This window comes from Littorina saxatilis, linkage group LG2, assembly GCF_037325665.1.
Source record: "Littorina saxatilis isolate snail1 linkage group LG2, US_GU_Lsax_2.0, whole genome shotgun sequence".
NCBI classification, from domain to species: Eukaryota; Metazoa; Mollusca; class Gastropoda; order Littorinimorpha; family Littorinidae; genus Littorina; species Littorina saxatilis.
The window spans coordinates 80,619,595-80,638,275 of record NC_090246.1 but is presented as its reverse complement, the minus strand read 5'-3'; the positions used below and the strand labels follow the sequence as shown (position 1 = coordinate 80,638,275).

General features: G+C 42.0%; 1 protein-coding gene across 1 annotated transcript in view; it reads right to left on the bottom strand.

Moving 5' to 3' along the window:
* Positions 1–18,681, bottom strand: part of LOC138959863 (uncharacterized) — a 60,586-nt gene that overhangs the window by 9,081 nt on the left and 32,824 nt on the right. The window contains exons 6-13 of the mRNA XM_070331511.1: positions 13,704–13,748; positions 8,567–8,630; positions 6,969–7,149; positions 3,364–3,465; positions 2,698–2,774; positions 1,018–1,138; positions 304–345; positions 8–74 (exon numbers count right to left, since the gene is read on the bottom strand). Of these exons, the coding sequence (XP_070187612.1) occupies positions 8–74; positions 304–345; positions 1,018–1,138; positions 2,698–2,774; positions 3,364–3,465; positions 6,969–7,149; positions 8,567–8,630; positions 13,704–13,748 (699 nt within the window). The remainder of the gene's footprint in view (positions 1–7; positions 75–303; positions 346–1,017; positions 1,139–2,697; positions 2,775–3,363; positions 3,466–6,968; positions 7,150–8,566; positions 8,631–13,703; positions 13,749–18,681) is intronic.

Here is an 18,681-nt window from a genome sequence, read left to right as displayed (position 1 = left end):
ACCTCACCCTGTTATAGTAGCGACACCCTGCTGCATCAAAAAGCGCGTGATAAAAACCCAACGGAAATCGTGCTCTGCAACAGAAAAAAAAAGTTTTATCTCTAGAAAAACGCATTCTTATTGAGAAAAAAAACCAGTCTTAAATGTCTTCGTACGTATACGGGTCTTTTTCGTTAAAAGCCTGTCGCGCACTTAGCGAAAGCCTTATAAATGCAAAATGCAGCCAGGATAACACTACGGTAAAAACAACATGACTTGAACCAAGACTTTCTACACACAGAACACATTTTGGGGCAAACTTACCTTTCAAAGGACTCCAAAACGACGTAAACATAGTTCTGCAGCCTGAAATTTAAAAAAAGATGAAAATCAATCACACATTACATTTAAGCACGACTTTCACAGTTCATATATATTCTCCCTCCACTGTGGACCTCTCTGTACATCATCACTTTTTTCATGTATTTACTGTATTGTCTTATCACTGTGAAATTCGTTGCTTTCTCCCAGTGGAACACTAGCAGCGGCAGAGCTAGCCATTTCTGTGTTAAGGTGTATTCGGCCACGTGTACGTCTTGCAGAATGTCCGAGGACTTTAACGTGTCACAGTGGTGACGTGGCGCGGCACGACGGTGGGACATGGATACTATCAGCAGGACATTAACGTGTCCTTTTAAAAACTAAATATTTGTAAAGCCAAGATAGTGTGTGCGTGTGTGTGTGTGTGTGTGTGTGTGTGTGTGTGTGTGTGTGTGTGTGTGTGTGTGTGTGTGTGTGTGTGTGTGTGTGTGTGTGTGTGTGTGTGTGTGTGTGTGAGAGAGAGAGAGAGAGAGAGAGAGAGAGAGAGAGAGAGAGAGAGAGAAAGACAAACAGACACAGACAGACACAGACAGACAGACACAGACAGAGATACACACACACACACACACACACACACACACACACACACACACACACACACACACACACACACACACACACACACAGTCAAACGTGACAGAAGAAAGGTGTGATTACCTAAAGGTTTGGCCTCAGCGTCCTCCCGGCCGATGGTTTCCGACGTGAACAAGATGGTTATTGTGATGCAGACAATCATGTTGCCGATGATCAGCCCGTAGATACTCAACACGCCGATATGCTGGGCAAGACAAAAAGAGAGAAGATGCAGTATTTTGTACTCATCAGGCGTTAAAGAGATATGACACCGACTTCAAAAACAAAGACTCTTTTTGATTCTTTCGTTCAAAGTGAACTCAGTGACGTCAAAAGCAAAGCAAAGTTCGAGTAGACGTCACAACGGGAGTATAGATGCAAAGGTATGCTACTTTTCTGCATGTCTTGCAATCAAAGTTTAGAATAAAGATTGTCTGGGTGACTTCGTAATATCAGCAGTAGAACAATATTTTCAAGGTCACCGCTAGGCTGTGCATACATTGGTATATAATATTAAGAAAGACGCCGTGTACTTACATGTAGTCAAGTTTTGACTATATGTTTTAACATAGAGGGGGAATCGAGACGAGGGTTGTGGTGTGTGTGTGTGTGTGTGTGTGTGTGTGTGTGTGTGTGTGTGTGTGTGTGTGTGTGTGTGTGTGTGTGTGTGTGTGTGTGTGTGTATGTGTGTGTGTGTGTGTGAGTGAGTGCGTGCGTGCGTGCGTGCGTGCGTGCGTGCGTGCGTGTACAGCGATTCAGAGAAAACTACTGGACCGATCTTCATGAAATTTTACATGAGAGTTCCTTTGTATGATATCCCCAGACATGCTTTTTCATTTTTTCGATAAATGTCTTTGATGACGTCATATCCGGCTTTTTGTCAAAGTTGAGACAGCGCTGTCACGCCCTCATTTTTCAATCAAATTGATTGTAATTTTGGTAAAGCAATCTTCGACAAAGTCCGAACAATGGGATTGAATTTCAGCTTGGCAGCATACAAATTAGTTAATTAGTTTGCTCATTAAAGTTGTCATTAAAATCGAGTTTTCACTAACAGATTTAAAAATGACTGAATCGTATTCCTCAATTCCTCCTGAATTCAAAAATATATACATATGTCATGTGTACTCTAAAAATGTGCTCAGAATTACAGAAACTAGGTTAAGTAAGTCCTGCGTTCGCACGCTACGCGAAGACAAGCGTGACCCGTCTCGGTCTTTTGATGTGGTTACTCGAGACTATCTTCATATAGTCTCGGCGATGACTGTTTTATGGTGTTAATCTGTTAATTTGATGCCGACAGCTTGATTAATATCGCTTCACCCGACTTGTTGATTGTTACAAAAGAAAATGCGTTTCCTGAGCAGCAGACAAAGAAGTTCTGGATTCATAAGAAAAGCAATCATATTATGTTCATGCCCTCGGTTCTTGTGTTTAAGAAATCTGGTACGAACTTTCTAAACCATTGATATAATTATTTACCTACACTTTTTGTTTTAGTTGGGATACAATGAACCTAATAAATATTTCATCTAAACTCGAGCAGAGCCTTATTGACGCATTTTCATGATCAAAAGAAAGCCTTTGCTGTAAATCTAGTTCATCCAAAATGACCATTGACGAGGAGGAACTCTTACATTTTTGTATGTGTCTTTGTGGAAAGAAGCTCTTGTCGCATGCAAAAGCCCAACCAAACATGTGATAGCGTACAAGATCATTTGCCCGAAAAGTGAGATAACTTGACTGTGACAAAACACAACTCACAGTAAATGTAAGACCGGCGATGGCCCCCGCGACGTTGCCCAGTAGAATCATGGCTCCCATCACACCAGAGTTGAACCCTGTCCATGGGGAATTTAGCTTTCATCAATATTTCATCAACCTTGCTCTTGGAAACGATGCGTAATGCTTTTGTCCTTGAGAAAACACGCCTGCGAAACACAGTATGCAACCTCCCCCCCCCCCACCCCTAATAAAAAGAGGAAGATACCCCCCCCCCCCATACCACAACGGTCCCTGCAAAGTAAAGTATGCAACTAACACCACCCCCTCCTCCCCCCCTTCCCCTAACAAATATAGGAAGAGACGAGAAAACACCAAAACCATCACCGTCCCTGCGAAATAAAGTATGCAACTACCCCCTCCCAACCCCTTCCCCTCCACTCTCCCCCCTTAACAACAAAGAGGAAGAGAATTGCAACACCAATACCACCACCGTCACTGCGAAATAAAGTATGCAACTACCCCCCCCCCCCCCACCCCCCTCCCCCCTCCCCTCCCGCGCAAAAAATAAAATTAGTACAAAAGGGAAAACACTAGTACCAACACCACTACTACGAAATACATAATGCTACTACCCCATTCCCCCACGCAAACCCCAGTACCAACACGAACAACCAGAGAAAGAAAAGCAGTGAGCACTGTAGCGACCTCTCTGTGACGGGTTGGACTTGTCGGCCACCAGAGCGTTGAAGGGGACAGAGACAGTGGCCTGTGACGTCACCACCATCAGGAAGAACACGATGTAGAGACCTGGCAACACACAGCACATGATAGAGTTACCTGGAGTGTAAGACCACCTCGATTAGAGGGCACCTCGCTATGAAGAACACGATGTAAATACCTGTTAACACACAGCACATGATATTGTTACCTGGGGTATAAGACCACGTCCTGTTTAACAAGAAGAGCAAACGCTCGATCGAGTCACTTTCGCAGTTCTGAATATTATATGAGGCATCAGATGGACAGGAAGAAATTGCTATTCACAACACAATGAGTCACGTTCACATAAAATTTGAGCCCGGTCACTTTTATAGTTTCCGAGAAAAGCCCAACGTTAAGTTGTGTGTTGCCGAACAGAAAAGGCTAGTTATCTCCCTTGTTTTTCTGATAACGTTCGTAAAAGGCTACAGATGTAAATACTTTGATGTAAAGAATAATCCTACAAAGTTTCAATCACATCCGATGAACTTTGTCAAAGATATAAAATGACTAATTTTTCCTTTGACGCTGACCTGTGACCTTGAAAAAGGTCAAAGGTCAACGAAACCATCGTTAAAGTGTAGAGGTCATTGGAGGTCACGACTAAACAAAATATGAGCCCGATCGCTTTGATAGTTTCCGAGAAAAGTCCAACGTTAAGGTGGTGTCTACGGACGGCCGGCCGGCCGGCCGGACGGCCGGCCGGACAGACTAACACTGACCGATTACATAGAGTCACTTTTTCTCAAGTGACTCAAAAACAAAATATTACATTGTGATTGATATGAATGGTTTTGCCATACATTAAACTTTCCAATAACTTATCATTCTTGATTTTTGTATTCTTAATTTTGGATCGTTCACAGTCTATCAGTTTTTGATATCTCTTCGATTAGAGGACACCCAGCTTTAAAGAACCCCTTGTCTTGCCTTATTCTCTAAAAACGTTACTTGGTATAATTGTAGACTAATTTCAATCAATCATTTCTCAAGTAGAAAAAAGAAGAATTATCGTACTGTCCAGAATCATAATGTTTTTTGTGTGGGTTTTTTTTTTTACATTCATGATTTTGTTTTTGCTGTTAAGTTGTTCTGTATTCTCCCTACGAAGGACACCTTCGATCTGTTGTCTCCCTGTCTTAAGCATCAACACAGTATAACATTAATTTTCAGATACTCTGTTTGTGTACTGATTTATTTGCTATATTTTTCTCATGCAAAGCCACTCCCATCTCCAAGAGGAGAAAACCTCGCTTTAAATGGCACATCCTCGTATCCCAAAGTCTCTTCGGTGTCCGAACCACCCCCCGTGTATACTACATTGGGTGTGCACGTTAAAGATCCCACGATTGACAAAAGGGTCTTTCCTGGCAAAATTGCTTAGGCACAGTTAATAATTGTCTACCATACCCGTGTGACTTGGAATAAGGCCGTGAAAGGTAAATATGCGCCGACATGGCTACAATCTACTGGCCGTATAAAATTTCATCTCACACGGCATCACTGCAGAGCGCCTAGAACTGTACCCACGGAATATGCGCGATATAAGCCTCATTGATTGATTGATAATTAATTCCCTGAGCTATTAAGATATTTTCTCTTAGTCTGTATTTGTGTACAGGTTTATTGCTGTGCTTTAAAAATGTGAGATCATTCCGAAGAAACAACATTTCGCAACAAAAGGACACTTGGTATTACTGTGCACGTGCGTGCGTACCTACGTGTATGCGTGCTTGCGTGCGTGCATGCGTGCGTGCATGCGCGCGTGCATGGTTTGTGTGTGTGTTGGCAGCTTGAGAATATGTGTATATGCGTATAGTTGACCAAATACAACACATTGTCATGGCAACATTTTTGCTTGCACCCACCCACATTTCCCCTCAACACAAGACAAAGTTTCTTTTTTCACGCGAATCGTTCAACTCTCTTGACATCTAGTTATCTTTCACAAAATGGAATTTGACTCTCTAGACGCTCGTTTATCAGTTGTTGCATCCATTATTGTGCAAAACTTGAGAAGTTTTGAGAAGAACTTGAAAAGATATTTTGAGAAGTAGCGTTTGCGGACAAAAAGCGTTGAAACCGCATCACAGAGCAATATTCAATCAATATGAGGCTTATATCGCGCGTATTCCGTGGGTACAGTTCTAAGCGCAGGGATTTTTTTTTAAATTTTTTTTATGCAATTTATATCGCGCACATATTCAAGGCGCAGGGATTTATTTATGCCGTGTGAGATGGAATTCTTTTACACAATACATCACGCATTCACATCGGCCAGCAGATCGCAGCCATTTCGGCGCATATCCTACTTTTCACGGCCTATTATTCCAAGTCACACGGGTATTTTGGTGGACATTTTTATCTATGCCTATACAATTTTGCCAGGAAAGACCCTTTTGTCAATCGTGGGATCTTTAACGTGCACACCCTAATGCGTTTCAAGGTCGAGCGATGCAAAAGCCTTCCAGTTGAACGCATGACAAAAATGAACAGCATGGCAGAGCACTTTCTCTGCAGACCACGAATATCGTGCCGAATTAGATATGTGCAGATTTACATCGGTGCCAGTTAAAGGTGCCGTCCTTACCGAGTACACGATCTTGTTCACCGTCACAGAATGCTCTGTCCAGGCTTTCACGTGAAATGAGGACATCCTTTCACTGGGGCACGTACCAACACTCAATAGGGAGGCCACGTTTTGTGCAAACAACGTGAAATGAGGACATCCTTTCACTGGGGCACGTACCAACACTCAATAGGGAGGCCACGTTTTGTGCAAACAACGGATCCTTTTTTACCTTGAGTCACGTTTTGACTCATTTTGTTTTAACATAGATAAGGAATCGAGACGAGGGTGGTGGTGTATGTGTGTCTGTGTGTGGGATTCCGAGAAAACTACTTGACCGATCTTCATGAAACTTGACATGAGAGTTTCTGTGTTAGATCTCCCAAGACGGTTTATTTTTTATTTTTTGATAAGTGTCTTTGATGACGTCATATCTAGCTTTTAGTGATAGTTGAGCCGGCACTGTCACGCCCTCATGTTTTAACCAAATTTTTTTTTTTTTTTTTATTATTATTTTTTTTTTTTTTTTTTTTTTTTTTTTTTTTAATAATTCTTTCAGCTTACAACCTTTTCGACAAGATTCACAATTGCATGGGAAATGTAATGGTAGCGGTTTGATTTTGGAGGCTACTGTTTTTGATTTATGACAGTGTTGTATTTGTAAATATTGTGCAATGTTGGGATGTTTTCAAAAATTGTTGCGTTTACAAGAGGATTGAAGCAGCAAAGACCATTTCAGCAGAATGACGTCGCCTCCTGTCAAACTGGGAACCAACCAAAACTACCCTGCTCTCCTTTTAAATTTAAACCCAAATGATGACACAATCCCTACCTAAGTTGCCCGGATTGTCAGAGTCAATGACGTCAGTCTTGGACTTGTAACGCTGGTGCTTCCGGGGCAGAATGACATCAAACTGGGAACAAACCATAAATACCCTACTCGCCTTCTAAATCGCAACCCAAATGATGACGCAATCCTTACCTAAGTTGCCCGGATTGTCAGAGTCAATGACGTCAGTCCTGGACTTGTATCGCTGGTGTTTCCGGGGCAGAATGACCCCACCAGGCTGCGCGCCGCTGCTGCTGGAAGTGAACTCGTCGGGCGCGAAGCTGCTGTTATCGGCGAACGGCAGGCACCGCTTAGCCACCAGGTCACGTACACACTGAAACACAGACAGCGTTGTATCAGTAAGTCAAGTTCTCGTACACACTGAAACACAGACAGCGTTGTATCAGTAAGTCAAGTTCTCGTACACACTGAAACACAGACAGCGTTGTATCAGTAAGTCAAGTTCTCGCACCCACTGAAACACAGACAGCGTTGTATCAGTAATCAAGTTCTCGTACACACTGAAACACAGACAACGTTGTATCAGTAACTCAACTTGTGTACAGTAGAAGACCCCCCCCCCCCCCCCCCCAATTTAAGACTTCCTCCCGTTTAAGACCTTGCTTTTTCAGTTTTTCTGTTCATAACCTCTGTACCTTTTCTCGATTTTAAGACTCCCTCCTTTTACAGACCTATTTTCTCTCAGATTTGTTGAGGTCTAAAATGAGGGGTTCCACTGTATTAAGATGTAGGTTTTTCTGTATTTCATTTTTGCTGAAAGTCTGTCGAAGTTAGTTCGCTCTAATTCGGCCTGAGTGATCTACTACCAAGCTCACAATGAAACTTCTTCGCAAGAAAACAAGCTAGTTATCAGCATGAAAAAACTGGTCCATATCCAGGGGCGCTTCCCCTATCCTTGTTTGTCTCTGAGGCTCGAGTGTCCCTATGCTATTTTGGTCTTGACTGAATACAAGCAATAAAAACAACCACTCGCGATATAACGTATACATACACGTTGTATTGGATAGACATTTGTAAATCACATGTTATCAATAAGATAAAATGTATGTAAGCAGCCCTGAAAGTGGCGACTATTTTACACGCCATGGCGAGTAGAAACATGTAACTGGCGAGTAGAAATGTTCATCTACTAGCCAAATGTGAGTCAAGTTGCTGAAACAAATGGCTGGTTTGGCGAGTAAAATTTGCTCTCTGGCTAGTACATTTTGAGAAGCTCTAGCCAAAGGCTAGTGCACCATTTTTGTGGACTTTCATGGCTGGTAAGTATTTTTAGACGGACACATTGTTGCACATCAGTATTTTTAAGTTTTCAAGTCATGATGTAGTTCCAACTTAACTTTGAACTAATCACGGCCCCGTAATCTGCCAGCGCAGTAACTTCGTGTCCGCGGGTCCCAGTACGATTCAAAAGCAGCTTTCTACGGATATTTAGCTTTAACTTTTGATCGTTAACTTTAGCGCACGTCCAAAGAATACTTATGCTCTATACTCTTAATTGTAGACCGATTATATCAGTCATTCGGAGCGAGCCTGAAATTCACAAGAGAAAAACAACGCGCACGCATACATGTACACACTCACCCACACACGCAAGCAGGCATATACGCACGCACACAGACACACAGACACAGATACACAGACCCCCCCCCACACACACACACACACACACACCAAGTTTATCCAATGTTGTGGCCAGCCAGCATCTTTGTAAGAGAAGAAGTTTTACTCACATTTTCAGAGACGTTGGCGGCAGGTGTTCCGTCAGTGGAGTTCTGCAATTGACCTTTCACGTTTCTGCCATTAAAAGAAAATGGAGACATAGGCTCTGACTGTCGTTGTGTTCACGTCATTTCTAATCTTCAGAAGGCTATAACAAATCGTCGCCATCACAAAGAATTATGTCAACGTCCATGTGTCTGTAATTTCGTTTTGTCGCTTTGTTTCTGTTCCTGTTTTGTTTCGTTTCCTGCCTTTGATTTATTTTTGCCGGGGGGGGGGGGGGGGGGGGCATTGATGGGGTGTGAGGAGTGTTAACGGGTTTGAAACAGGAGACTCAAAGTGTGGTTTTTACATTTAGTCAAGTTTTGACTAAATGTTTTAACGTAGAGGGGGGGAATCGAGACGAGGGTGTGGTGTATGTGTGTGTGTGTGTCTGTCTGTCTGTCTGTCTGTGCGTGTGTGTGTGTAGAGCGATTCAGACTAAACTACTGGACCAATCTTTATGAAATTTTACATGAGAGTTCCTGGGAATGATATCCCCGGATTTTTCATTTTTTCGATAAATGTCTTTGATGACGTCATATCCGGCTTTTTGTAAAAGTTGAGACGGCACTGTCACACCCTCATTTTTCAATCAAATTGATTGAAATTTTGGCCAAGCAATCTTCGACAAAGGCCGGACTTCGGTATTGCATTTCAGCTTGGTGGCTTAAAAATTAATTAATGACTTTGGTCATTAAAAATCTGAAAATTGTAAAAATTATAAAACGATCCAAATTTACGTTCATCTTATTCTTTATCATGTTCTGATTCCAAAAACATATAAATAGATTAAAAACAAGCTCTAAAAATTAAAAATATAAAAATTATGATCAAAATTACATTTCCGAAATCGATTTAAAAACAATTTCATCTTATTCCTTGTCGGTTCCTGATTCCAAAAACATATAGATATGAAATGTTTGGATTAAAAACACGCTCAGAAACTTAAAACGAAGAGAGGTACAGTAAAGCGTGCTATGAAGCACAGCGCAACCGCTACCGCGCCAAACAGGCTCGTCACTTTCACTGCCTTTTGCACTTGCGGCGGACTACGTTCAGTTTCATTCTGTGAGTTCCACAGCTTGACTAAATGTAGTAATTTCGCCTTACGCGACTTGTTGTTGTTGCTGTGGTTCTTTTTTTCTTTCTTTCTTTTTTTTTTTTTTTATTTGGGGGGGGGGGGGGCTTCAAAAGAACAGAAAAGAACAAAAACTCACAGAAAAAGGATTTCTTTTGGTTCCAAACGAGTAAATTCCCAAAACGGTTATGTTAATAATGTAAGGATTTATTCATTCCCGACTTTCTAATGGATGGAACTCTCTGTCTTCACGAGAAAAAAAAATTGCAACTGATCTATTGTACACCCTTGCTGACCGGAAGATTCCTTTCGCCCCCACACAGGAAATACTCCATCACCTTCTCCGGGCTGTAAGCGGAGCCGGTGCAATCGGAAAGCATCTGTTAGGGTTTTAAAGCTATCGCCTTACACTTACATGCCCAAGGGACATGCCTATCCCTTACTCTTGTAATACGATTGTATCGTTTGAGTGGAATTTAAGCCTTGTAAAACATTTCCGAAGGAACCTGAGATAGTTCGATTGTATTTTAACTTTTTCATGTGAGTACACTCGTGTTTTTTTGCACGAGTGGAGTTTTACGTGTATGACCGTTTTTTACCCCACCATTTAGGCAGCCATACGCCGTTTTCGGAGGAAGCATGCTGGGTATTTTCGTGTTTCTATAACCCACCGAACTCTGACATGGATTACAGGATCTTTTTCGTGCGCACTTGGTCTTGTGCTTGCGTGTACACACGGGGGTGTTCGGACACCGAGTAGAGTCTGCACACAAAGGTGACTCTGAGAAATAAATCTCTCGCCGAACGTGGGGACGAACTCACGCTGACAGCGGCCAACTGGATACAAATCCAGCGCGCTACCGACTGAGCTACATCCCCGCCCCGAGTCACTATTTCGATTAAACACATTTCCAAAAAAGCTAGAAATACTTCGATCCTTCACCCGTATCCTTTTTAATCCACCGAACATTAATATCCACAGCCATGTGTGTCTCCTGCCTCCGAACACACACGCCACAGAGCTCGACTCGATGTGCGCAGTTTCGTATAAAAATTATTTTCCAAATTTCCCCACTGTGTTTTATAAAATAATCATATTATGAAAGCACATACATTCTTATCTTAGTTATTATGTATTCATTGTTAGCAAACATCGGCATTATTCATGTTTTACTTTAAACGCAATCATTGTTATTTATAGATCACAGGCACTTGATGTAAGTAGGTCACACACGTGTAAATGTTGTGCCCAGTCCTTGTTTTTGTTTCTGTTATTATTTTAGTTAGCAGGTCTAGTTGAGCACGTATTAAGTATCATGTACCCACTACTAGTCATTGTGCATTTTAGTTAATGGACTGATGATGTCATTTGTATGGAGTCGACGCACGTGCGAGGATATGTATGTGTGGGAGGGGGGGGGGGGGGGGGGCGCGGGAGATGGAAGCTTGCTGTATGTTATGTAATGTATATATTGTGTGTGATACGTGGAAATGTGATACTATTTATTTGCATGTATGATACAGGTACAAATGTGATAATTGTAGGCTTATACTAGTGATTACTGTGTGTGATACATGAAATGTGATATGAATGCTGTTTTTATATGTTATACTCTTATTTTCTCCCAAGCGCAAGACAAATTCTTCTATGAAAATTGAAGCCAATAAAATTTGAGTTGAGTTGAGTTGAGTTGAGTTGAGTATGCATAGATTGGTTGTAGGGATTGTCCTGTGAGTGACAATGTGGAATTAATGCATTTCCGTTCGACCCCCAATGCTTTGTAATGCAGGGGTCGGTTCGTTTTAGAATCGTGACATTTTGAGAAATGAAACATTTCCCGTGTCGGCCCAAACCGGAAATGAAAGTGAGGAGTCAATAACAGCCTCTCATTCTCTGGCACCTTGAGATGTAGGCGAGTAAATGCCGCAAGGTCATCCATTTCGTTAACCCGCTCTGCGATAACATTTGCCTGGCTCATCACATCCACTCCTGTTTGGATTCGATACGACGCCTGTTAGAGTTAACTCTTCTGCCTGACGACTTCCATCCCATTCTCTCATCCATTCCGTCATCCTACTCTGCATTTGTCTGGCTCTCCACACCCACTCCTATCTGGATTCAATACGACGCCTGATCGAGTTAACTCTTCTGCCTGACGACTTTGTTCTCTGTGGCCAGATTGTCTAAACATGTCCCTGCTTTTCTTTCTCCCCTCTCTCAAGAGATGCTGAAATCCCTCAGAATGCCACAGGCTGATAGCCTAATGGACTTGTCTTGAAGGAGTAAATTCAGCCTTGTCTTTCTTTCTTTATTTATTTATTTGGTTTTTAATGTCGTTTTCAACCACGAAGGTTATATCGCGACATTTTCCTTTTCTTAATTCAAAAGTGTTGCTTTAAAATGGTTTATTTTTCTCAGTCCACAGTGTTTCTGTTAGTCAAAGTGATAGTAAAATATGGAAGAAGAATGAAAACGATCATGTTGTAATGCCCGAAGCCTTCAGGTTTGCAGGCGTTGAGTCACAAGATTTTTTTCTATCGCAAGCTCGAAAAACATGAGACTTCAGGTGTTTTTTTTAGAAATCTGTACGATGCAAATAAGCCTTTATTTTGAAACGATATTTCCTCTTGTTATAAAATGTGTTTCCAAAGTTCATGTCATGGTATACCACTTTTGCATTTATATATTGAAATAAAGTCTGTCAGTGTCAAACCTAAAACGTCTTAGCTTTGTGCCCTGAACACTTCTAGGATAGTCCCCATTTAAAGGTATCTACCCACGGCAAACAAATCAAAGCCTCCATTATGGGCTGCTGAAAGGAAAGGCTAGGCTCCAGAGCTTAATGGCGACTTTGGTAGACCTGAAAACATCCTAGACAGGCTATACCGCTTTCGTATCTCTCAAGACACAGTTATATTTTTTAATTAGGCAACGACCTTAAACGCACGTTTCGAGTCTTGCTATACCTGCCCTCGGACAGATATTATATCTACCTAAGGGGCATCATCCACTGAGGATCAACATCGATCTAAAACGAGTTGGTTCGCTTTGTAACTAACACACATTGTTGCAACATTTTGACAAACATCAACGCTGCTCACATGCTTGGCGAACAAGGTAACTTTAAGTTGGTCTGCGCAAGGCAAATAATGTAATTCTAGGGTTTTGTAACGCGACCGTTAGCGTAAAGGTCAGCTCCTCGGGCTTATTGGCGACTTCAGCATGACACGCTCCAAGGTTGTCTCCCCTGCCACTGAAGACTGAATGGCTTTTAATTAGGCTAAGACCTGACAGGAGAGGTTAGATACGGCTCCTAACCCTCATCTTGCTCCATTCTATAGAACACAATGCAGCATGTGCGTGACTTGAATCCCTAAAGGGGAACGCGTCTCGCTAATTATCTATTCATTCAAGGCATGAGACACCAGCAAAGAAAACAGATATGTGCAATTTCGTGGGATCCAAATGAAATGTACACCAAAGCACACACACTTACATGAGCACACACACTTACATGAGTACATGTCCACACACACACACACAAACAAACAAACAAACAAACAAACAAACAAACACACACACACACACACACACACACACACACACACACACACACACACACACACATATATATATATACACAAAACAGCACGAATGTACCTGCGCACTTACGCACGTACGCACTCACGCACGCACACAAGCAGAGTCCTTCTCTAGTAAAGCATTTCAGCTGACAGCCAGGTCCAATTTGGCATAAGGCCACCCCTCCCCTGGGACACATAGCAAACATCAAGTCAGGTAGCGTTGTGTACAGAGTGATAATCATGCTTTGAAATCATTTCCACAATAGTCAATCTGCAAAATTAATTCATCGAAAAACAACAACTCCGTGCAGGATGTTGATCTTTGGTATGTGTCTGAGTGGAGGTGAGGTCATGTTACGTGTGAAAGCCTGGGCACACGTGTGATGGTGAGCAGAATTTGTATCACGGGAAGGAATTTGTGTCTTGAGAGTGCTGATACTCACATGGTCAATTGTGGTGAACTGAAGGCCATTCCCACCAAACCAACACTGTTTGGAAAAGAGAACATAGTATAGCAATTAGTTTTACAACCGGTAAAGAGACAATAGACATGACGTGTTGAATTCCTCATAATTACTCGGTAATAAGTCGCATAAAGCCATATCAAAACATTCAATCAATCTGTCGGCCTAAAAATCAAAACTGAAATGAAAAGTCTTCACGGAGAATAAGTCCTGGCTGACCGAAACCCGTCGATCGAGACAGCGCTCTATCATGTACATAGGGAACCTAATTTGTATAAAATTAAACTGATTTTATTCGTTGTTGAGAACAATATGAATTCAAACATAACAAACATAACATATCTTTATGTATCGATTGATCATTGGAGCTTTCGTCTTTGAGCCATGGGATGTCAGAGTCCGACAAAAACTCATAATTATTTAGGCGACTAGCCGAGACAATAAAAGAGTGCATATCTGTGTGCGTTCAATCGTAAAAGATCGAAGGATTTCTAACTAAAATCGATCGAAACAATGTCATTTCAATTGTAAACTAAAATAATGACATTTTACACAGATCTCGACAGTAATTAACCACATCGACCGCTGGCGCGGTCTCGGAGGAACACCGACTGTCTCGATCTGTGTGATGTCATATTTTGGTTAAAAATACAAATAACACACACACACACACACACACACACACACACACACACACACACACACACACACACACACACACACACACACACACACACACACACAGTATATTATTCCAGTAAACTAAACCTGTTTGAACGCTGACACACAAAAGCAAACTTTCAACCAAGTTCGTTGTTTTCAAATTTGTTAAACTTGTTTTATGTCAATTAGAACGGAATTAATTAAATGTCAGTTTAAATCTGCTCCTTAATAAGCTTCTGAAATCTGAAGCATCAAGACGTTATTCTGTCTTGACAATCAATTCATGTACAGTACATTTCTCTGGAACAATGCCATTGCAATGTAGTGGTTTGGCATGTGGCATGTCATGTCACCGCACTTCTGACGATGCTCTTATTCACGCTGCACTGACAGCAGAGAGCGTGACGGGTAAATGGTACACTTGGCATCCAGTTGGCATGTTACAGAGCTCAGTACCCCTCTTCATCGCGTAGCTGACAGAGTCTTGCTGCTATCGGCTTCCTTAGGTTTTTTCGTTCGGTGTTTGTTTTTGCTTTTTATATTTAGTCAAGTTTTGACTAAATATTTTAACATCGAGGGGGAATCGAAACGAGGGTCGTGGTGTATGTGCGTGTGTGTGTCTGTGTGTGTGTCTGTGTGTGTGTGTGTGTAGAGCGATTCAGACTAAACTACTGGACCGATCTTTATGAAATTTGACATGAGAGTTCCTGGGTATGAAATCCCCGAACGTTTTTTTCATTTTTTTGATAAATGTCTTTGATGACGTCATATCCGGCTTTTCGTGAAAGTTGAGGCGGCACTGTCACGCCCTCATTTTTCAACCAAATTGGTTGAAATTTTGGTCAAGTACTCTTCGACGAAGCCCGGGGTTCGGTATTGCATTTCAGCTTGGCGGCTTAAAAATTAATTAATGACTTTGGTCATTAAAAATCTGAAAATTGTAAAAAAAATTAAAAATTTATAAAACGATCCAAATTTACGTTTATCTTATTCTCCATCATTTGCTGATTCCAAAAACATATCAATATGTTATATTTGGATTAAAAACAAGCTCTGAAAATTAAATATATAAAAATTATTATCAAATTTTTTTTTCGAAATCAATTTAAAAACACTTTCATCGTATTCCTTGTCGGTTCCTGATTCCAAAAATATATAGATATGATATGTTTGGATTAAAAACACGCTCAGAAAGTTAAAACGAAGAGAGGTACAGAAAAGCGTGCTATCCTTCTTAGCGCAACGAATACCCCGCTCTTCTTGTCAATTCCACGGGCACTGCCTTTGCCACGGGCGGTGGAGTGACGATGCTACGAGTATACGGTCTTGCTGCGTTCAGTTTCATTCTGTGAGTTCGACAGCTACTTGACTAAATATTGTATTTTCGCCTTACGCGACTTGTTGTTTGTCTGTTCCTGGTTGGCTCACGTAAGTGTAGCCTATGCGATCGTAACTTTGTCTGTCTGTGCGTTTGTGCGTGTGTGTGTGTTTGTTTGTGCGTGTGTATGTCTGTGGTAGAAACTTTAACATTTCGTCATTTGAAGACGTCACATTATGACGTCAGAGGGTTAGACGTCACGCGAAGGAATTACTGAAAGTCACGCGAAGGAATTACTGAAAGTCTCGGTCATTGTTATTTTGAGCGGGCCGAGACTAGTTGGCAGTCGTGTCCCTGTAAGTAGGCTACATGCAGACAGACAGATCTAGATCTAGTGTCTCGCTTTCTTGCACAGTGTCACCTATGCTTATAGTTTAGTAGATTCAGTAGGGGTGCCTTCAACCTCTTACATATTTTTTTAATTGGCATTACTAGATCGGAAAATGTATTATGATAACGGTTTGCTATGTTCACAGCTCAGTTTTTGTGCTAAACGACCGAGAGGGGCCCCCGAGCCACCCCGGGTGGGGGTCCTTTGGTGTCAACAGAAAATAATTATCTAATCAGTAATATGGTTAAGTGACACATCTATTTAGGGGTTTTCGAGGGCGCTGATTCCAAAAATGATGCTTTTATCTCGATTAAATGTCATGATCAAAGCTAAGAGACGATATATTGCAAATAATAATATTTTTATCCATAAAAAGTGAAGAGAAATATTCAAAAACAAAAAACATTTTATTAAGAGCAATAGAGAGCAAAATTCAAACAATAATATTAATAAGGACAAATCAGCATAGCTGAAAGTGTTGTCAACAAAATATAGGACATAATAATTATTATGCAATAGGTTTATTAAAACATCAACTCTTTATTGAATCATATGATTATGTTATAAAATTTAGCTTATTACCTAGGTCATTACTGTAAAAGTATCAACACTATGCAATAGCATTGCATAGATGTACTTTGTGTCTAATTGAGAAAGATACAAGTAGTCATCTAGACAACTAAACTGTTCAAAAAAAGAAACGCATAGCTTGTAATATTTGGTTAATTTAGTTATATGGCTACAAGGATATCCACCAAACTGCAGAAAATGTTTATCTGGTCGTCGACCTTTCGTCCATTGCCACAAGTGAGCTCTGCACGTGACGCATGCGTTATCAGTGGCTACAATGTCAAAATTGCTCATTTGGCATGACCACTCGTCATGCTTCAGTGTAATCTCGTGAAACTCGGGGAATATTGAGCTCTCACCATGTCTTCCAAAACCCATAAAAGCGGATTGTTCGCCACAAAGAAATCAGACGACAATTCAGCGACGAAAGATGGCCCGATTGAGCAGAGAAGACCGCCAAATTGCATTGGGTCGTTTACAAGCAGGCCAAAGTCAAAGTGCAATCGCCAGGCACTTCCACGTGTCCCAGAGCACCATCAGTAGACTGTGGGTCAGGTTTCAAGCCACTGGCTCCGTTGCTGACTTGCCACGAGCGGGAAGACCAAGGGCGACAACTGCTGCTCACGACCGCTTCATACGGCTCCGCCACCTCCGGAATCGTTTCCTGTCGGCCTCATCTTCTGTCCAGGCTCTCTCCGGGCCACACCGATTATCGGACCAGACCGTGCGGAACCGCCTGCATGAAGCTGGTTTGAGAGCTCGCAGACCTCACAGAGGAGCTGTCCTCACCCGCCGCCATCGCCAGAACCGAGTGCAGTGGGGCAACCAGCACCTTCGCTGGACCGTCCGGAATCACTGGAGACACGTGTGGTTCAGCGACGAGTCCTACTTCCTGCTCCAGCGACATGATGGTCGGAGGAGGGTCTACCGGAGAGTAAACGAACGTTACGCGCCCAACTGTGTGGATGAGGCACCCGTTTATGGTGGTGGAGGCGTCATGGTGTGGGGGGCGATCAATACCGCTGGAAGGAGCACCCTGGTGCACGTCCAAGGGCGCATAACTGCCCAGCGATACGTGGAGGAAATTCTGCGCCCACACGCCCTTCCTCTTCTGGCTGACCAGGATGCCATATTCCAGCAGGACAACGCTCGCCCGCACACAGCACGACTCACCACCCAGTTCCTCACCGACCACCATGTCCAGGTGCTTCCCTGGCCATCCATGTCGCCAGACATGAACCCGATAGAACACCTCTGGGATGAATTGGACAGACGTGTGCGCAGGCGAGAAGAAGCGCCGGCAAATCACCGCGATCTATTGCAGGCACTTCAGGAGGAGTGGGACACCATCCCACAGCAAGATATCCGCCATCTGATCCAGTCCATGCCCGGAAGGTGCCGGGCAGTTGTTGCTGCTCAAGGCAGTCACACCCCCTACTGACTTGACAGCCTCGGCACCCAATCGTATTGATTGACTGATTGATTTGAAGATGCAAATGAACTGTGTGTGCATTCAACTGTGTCCATACCAAATTTCAAACAAATAATCTAAATATTGGATTTTCTGTTAATTTTTTCGAAAAATAAAACAAATTTGGCAAGTAGCAACTATGCGTTTCTTTTTTTGAACAGTATATATTAATCATATCAATTAATCAGAAAGTGTTAAACATTTAGTCAAAATTGATAATTCTGTCATGAAAGCTGTTGAACTTATCTTGACTGATTTGAACGGTTAAATCACGTGCTCATTTCTAAAAAAAAAAACGTTATCAAAAATAAACTATTATAATACACCCACAATTACTGTGTGTGTGTGTATGTGACGGAGTGATTGAGTTTGTGTTACTGTTTGTCGATTTCTTACGTGAGCCTTGAAGGCTTCGCCTCTTGTTTTTTTAATGTTTGTTCTGCTTGCTGTTTTTCCATTTGTTGTTGTTCTCATTGTGTGTGGTTTGTTTTTGGTTTTTTGTTTGCTTTTAACTATTATTGCAGAAACGAACGAGTTTTAACAT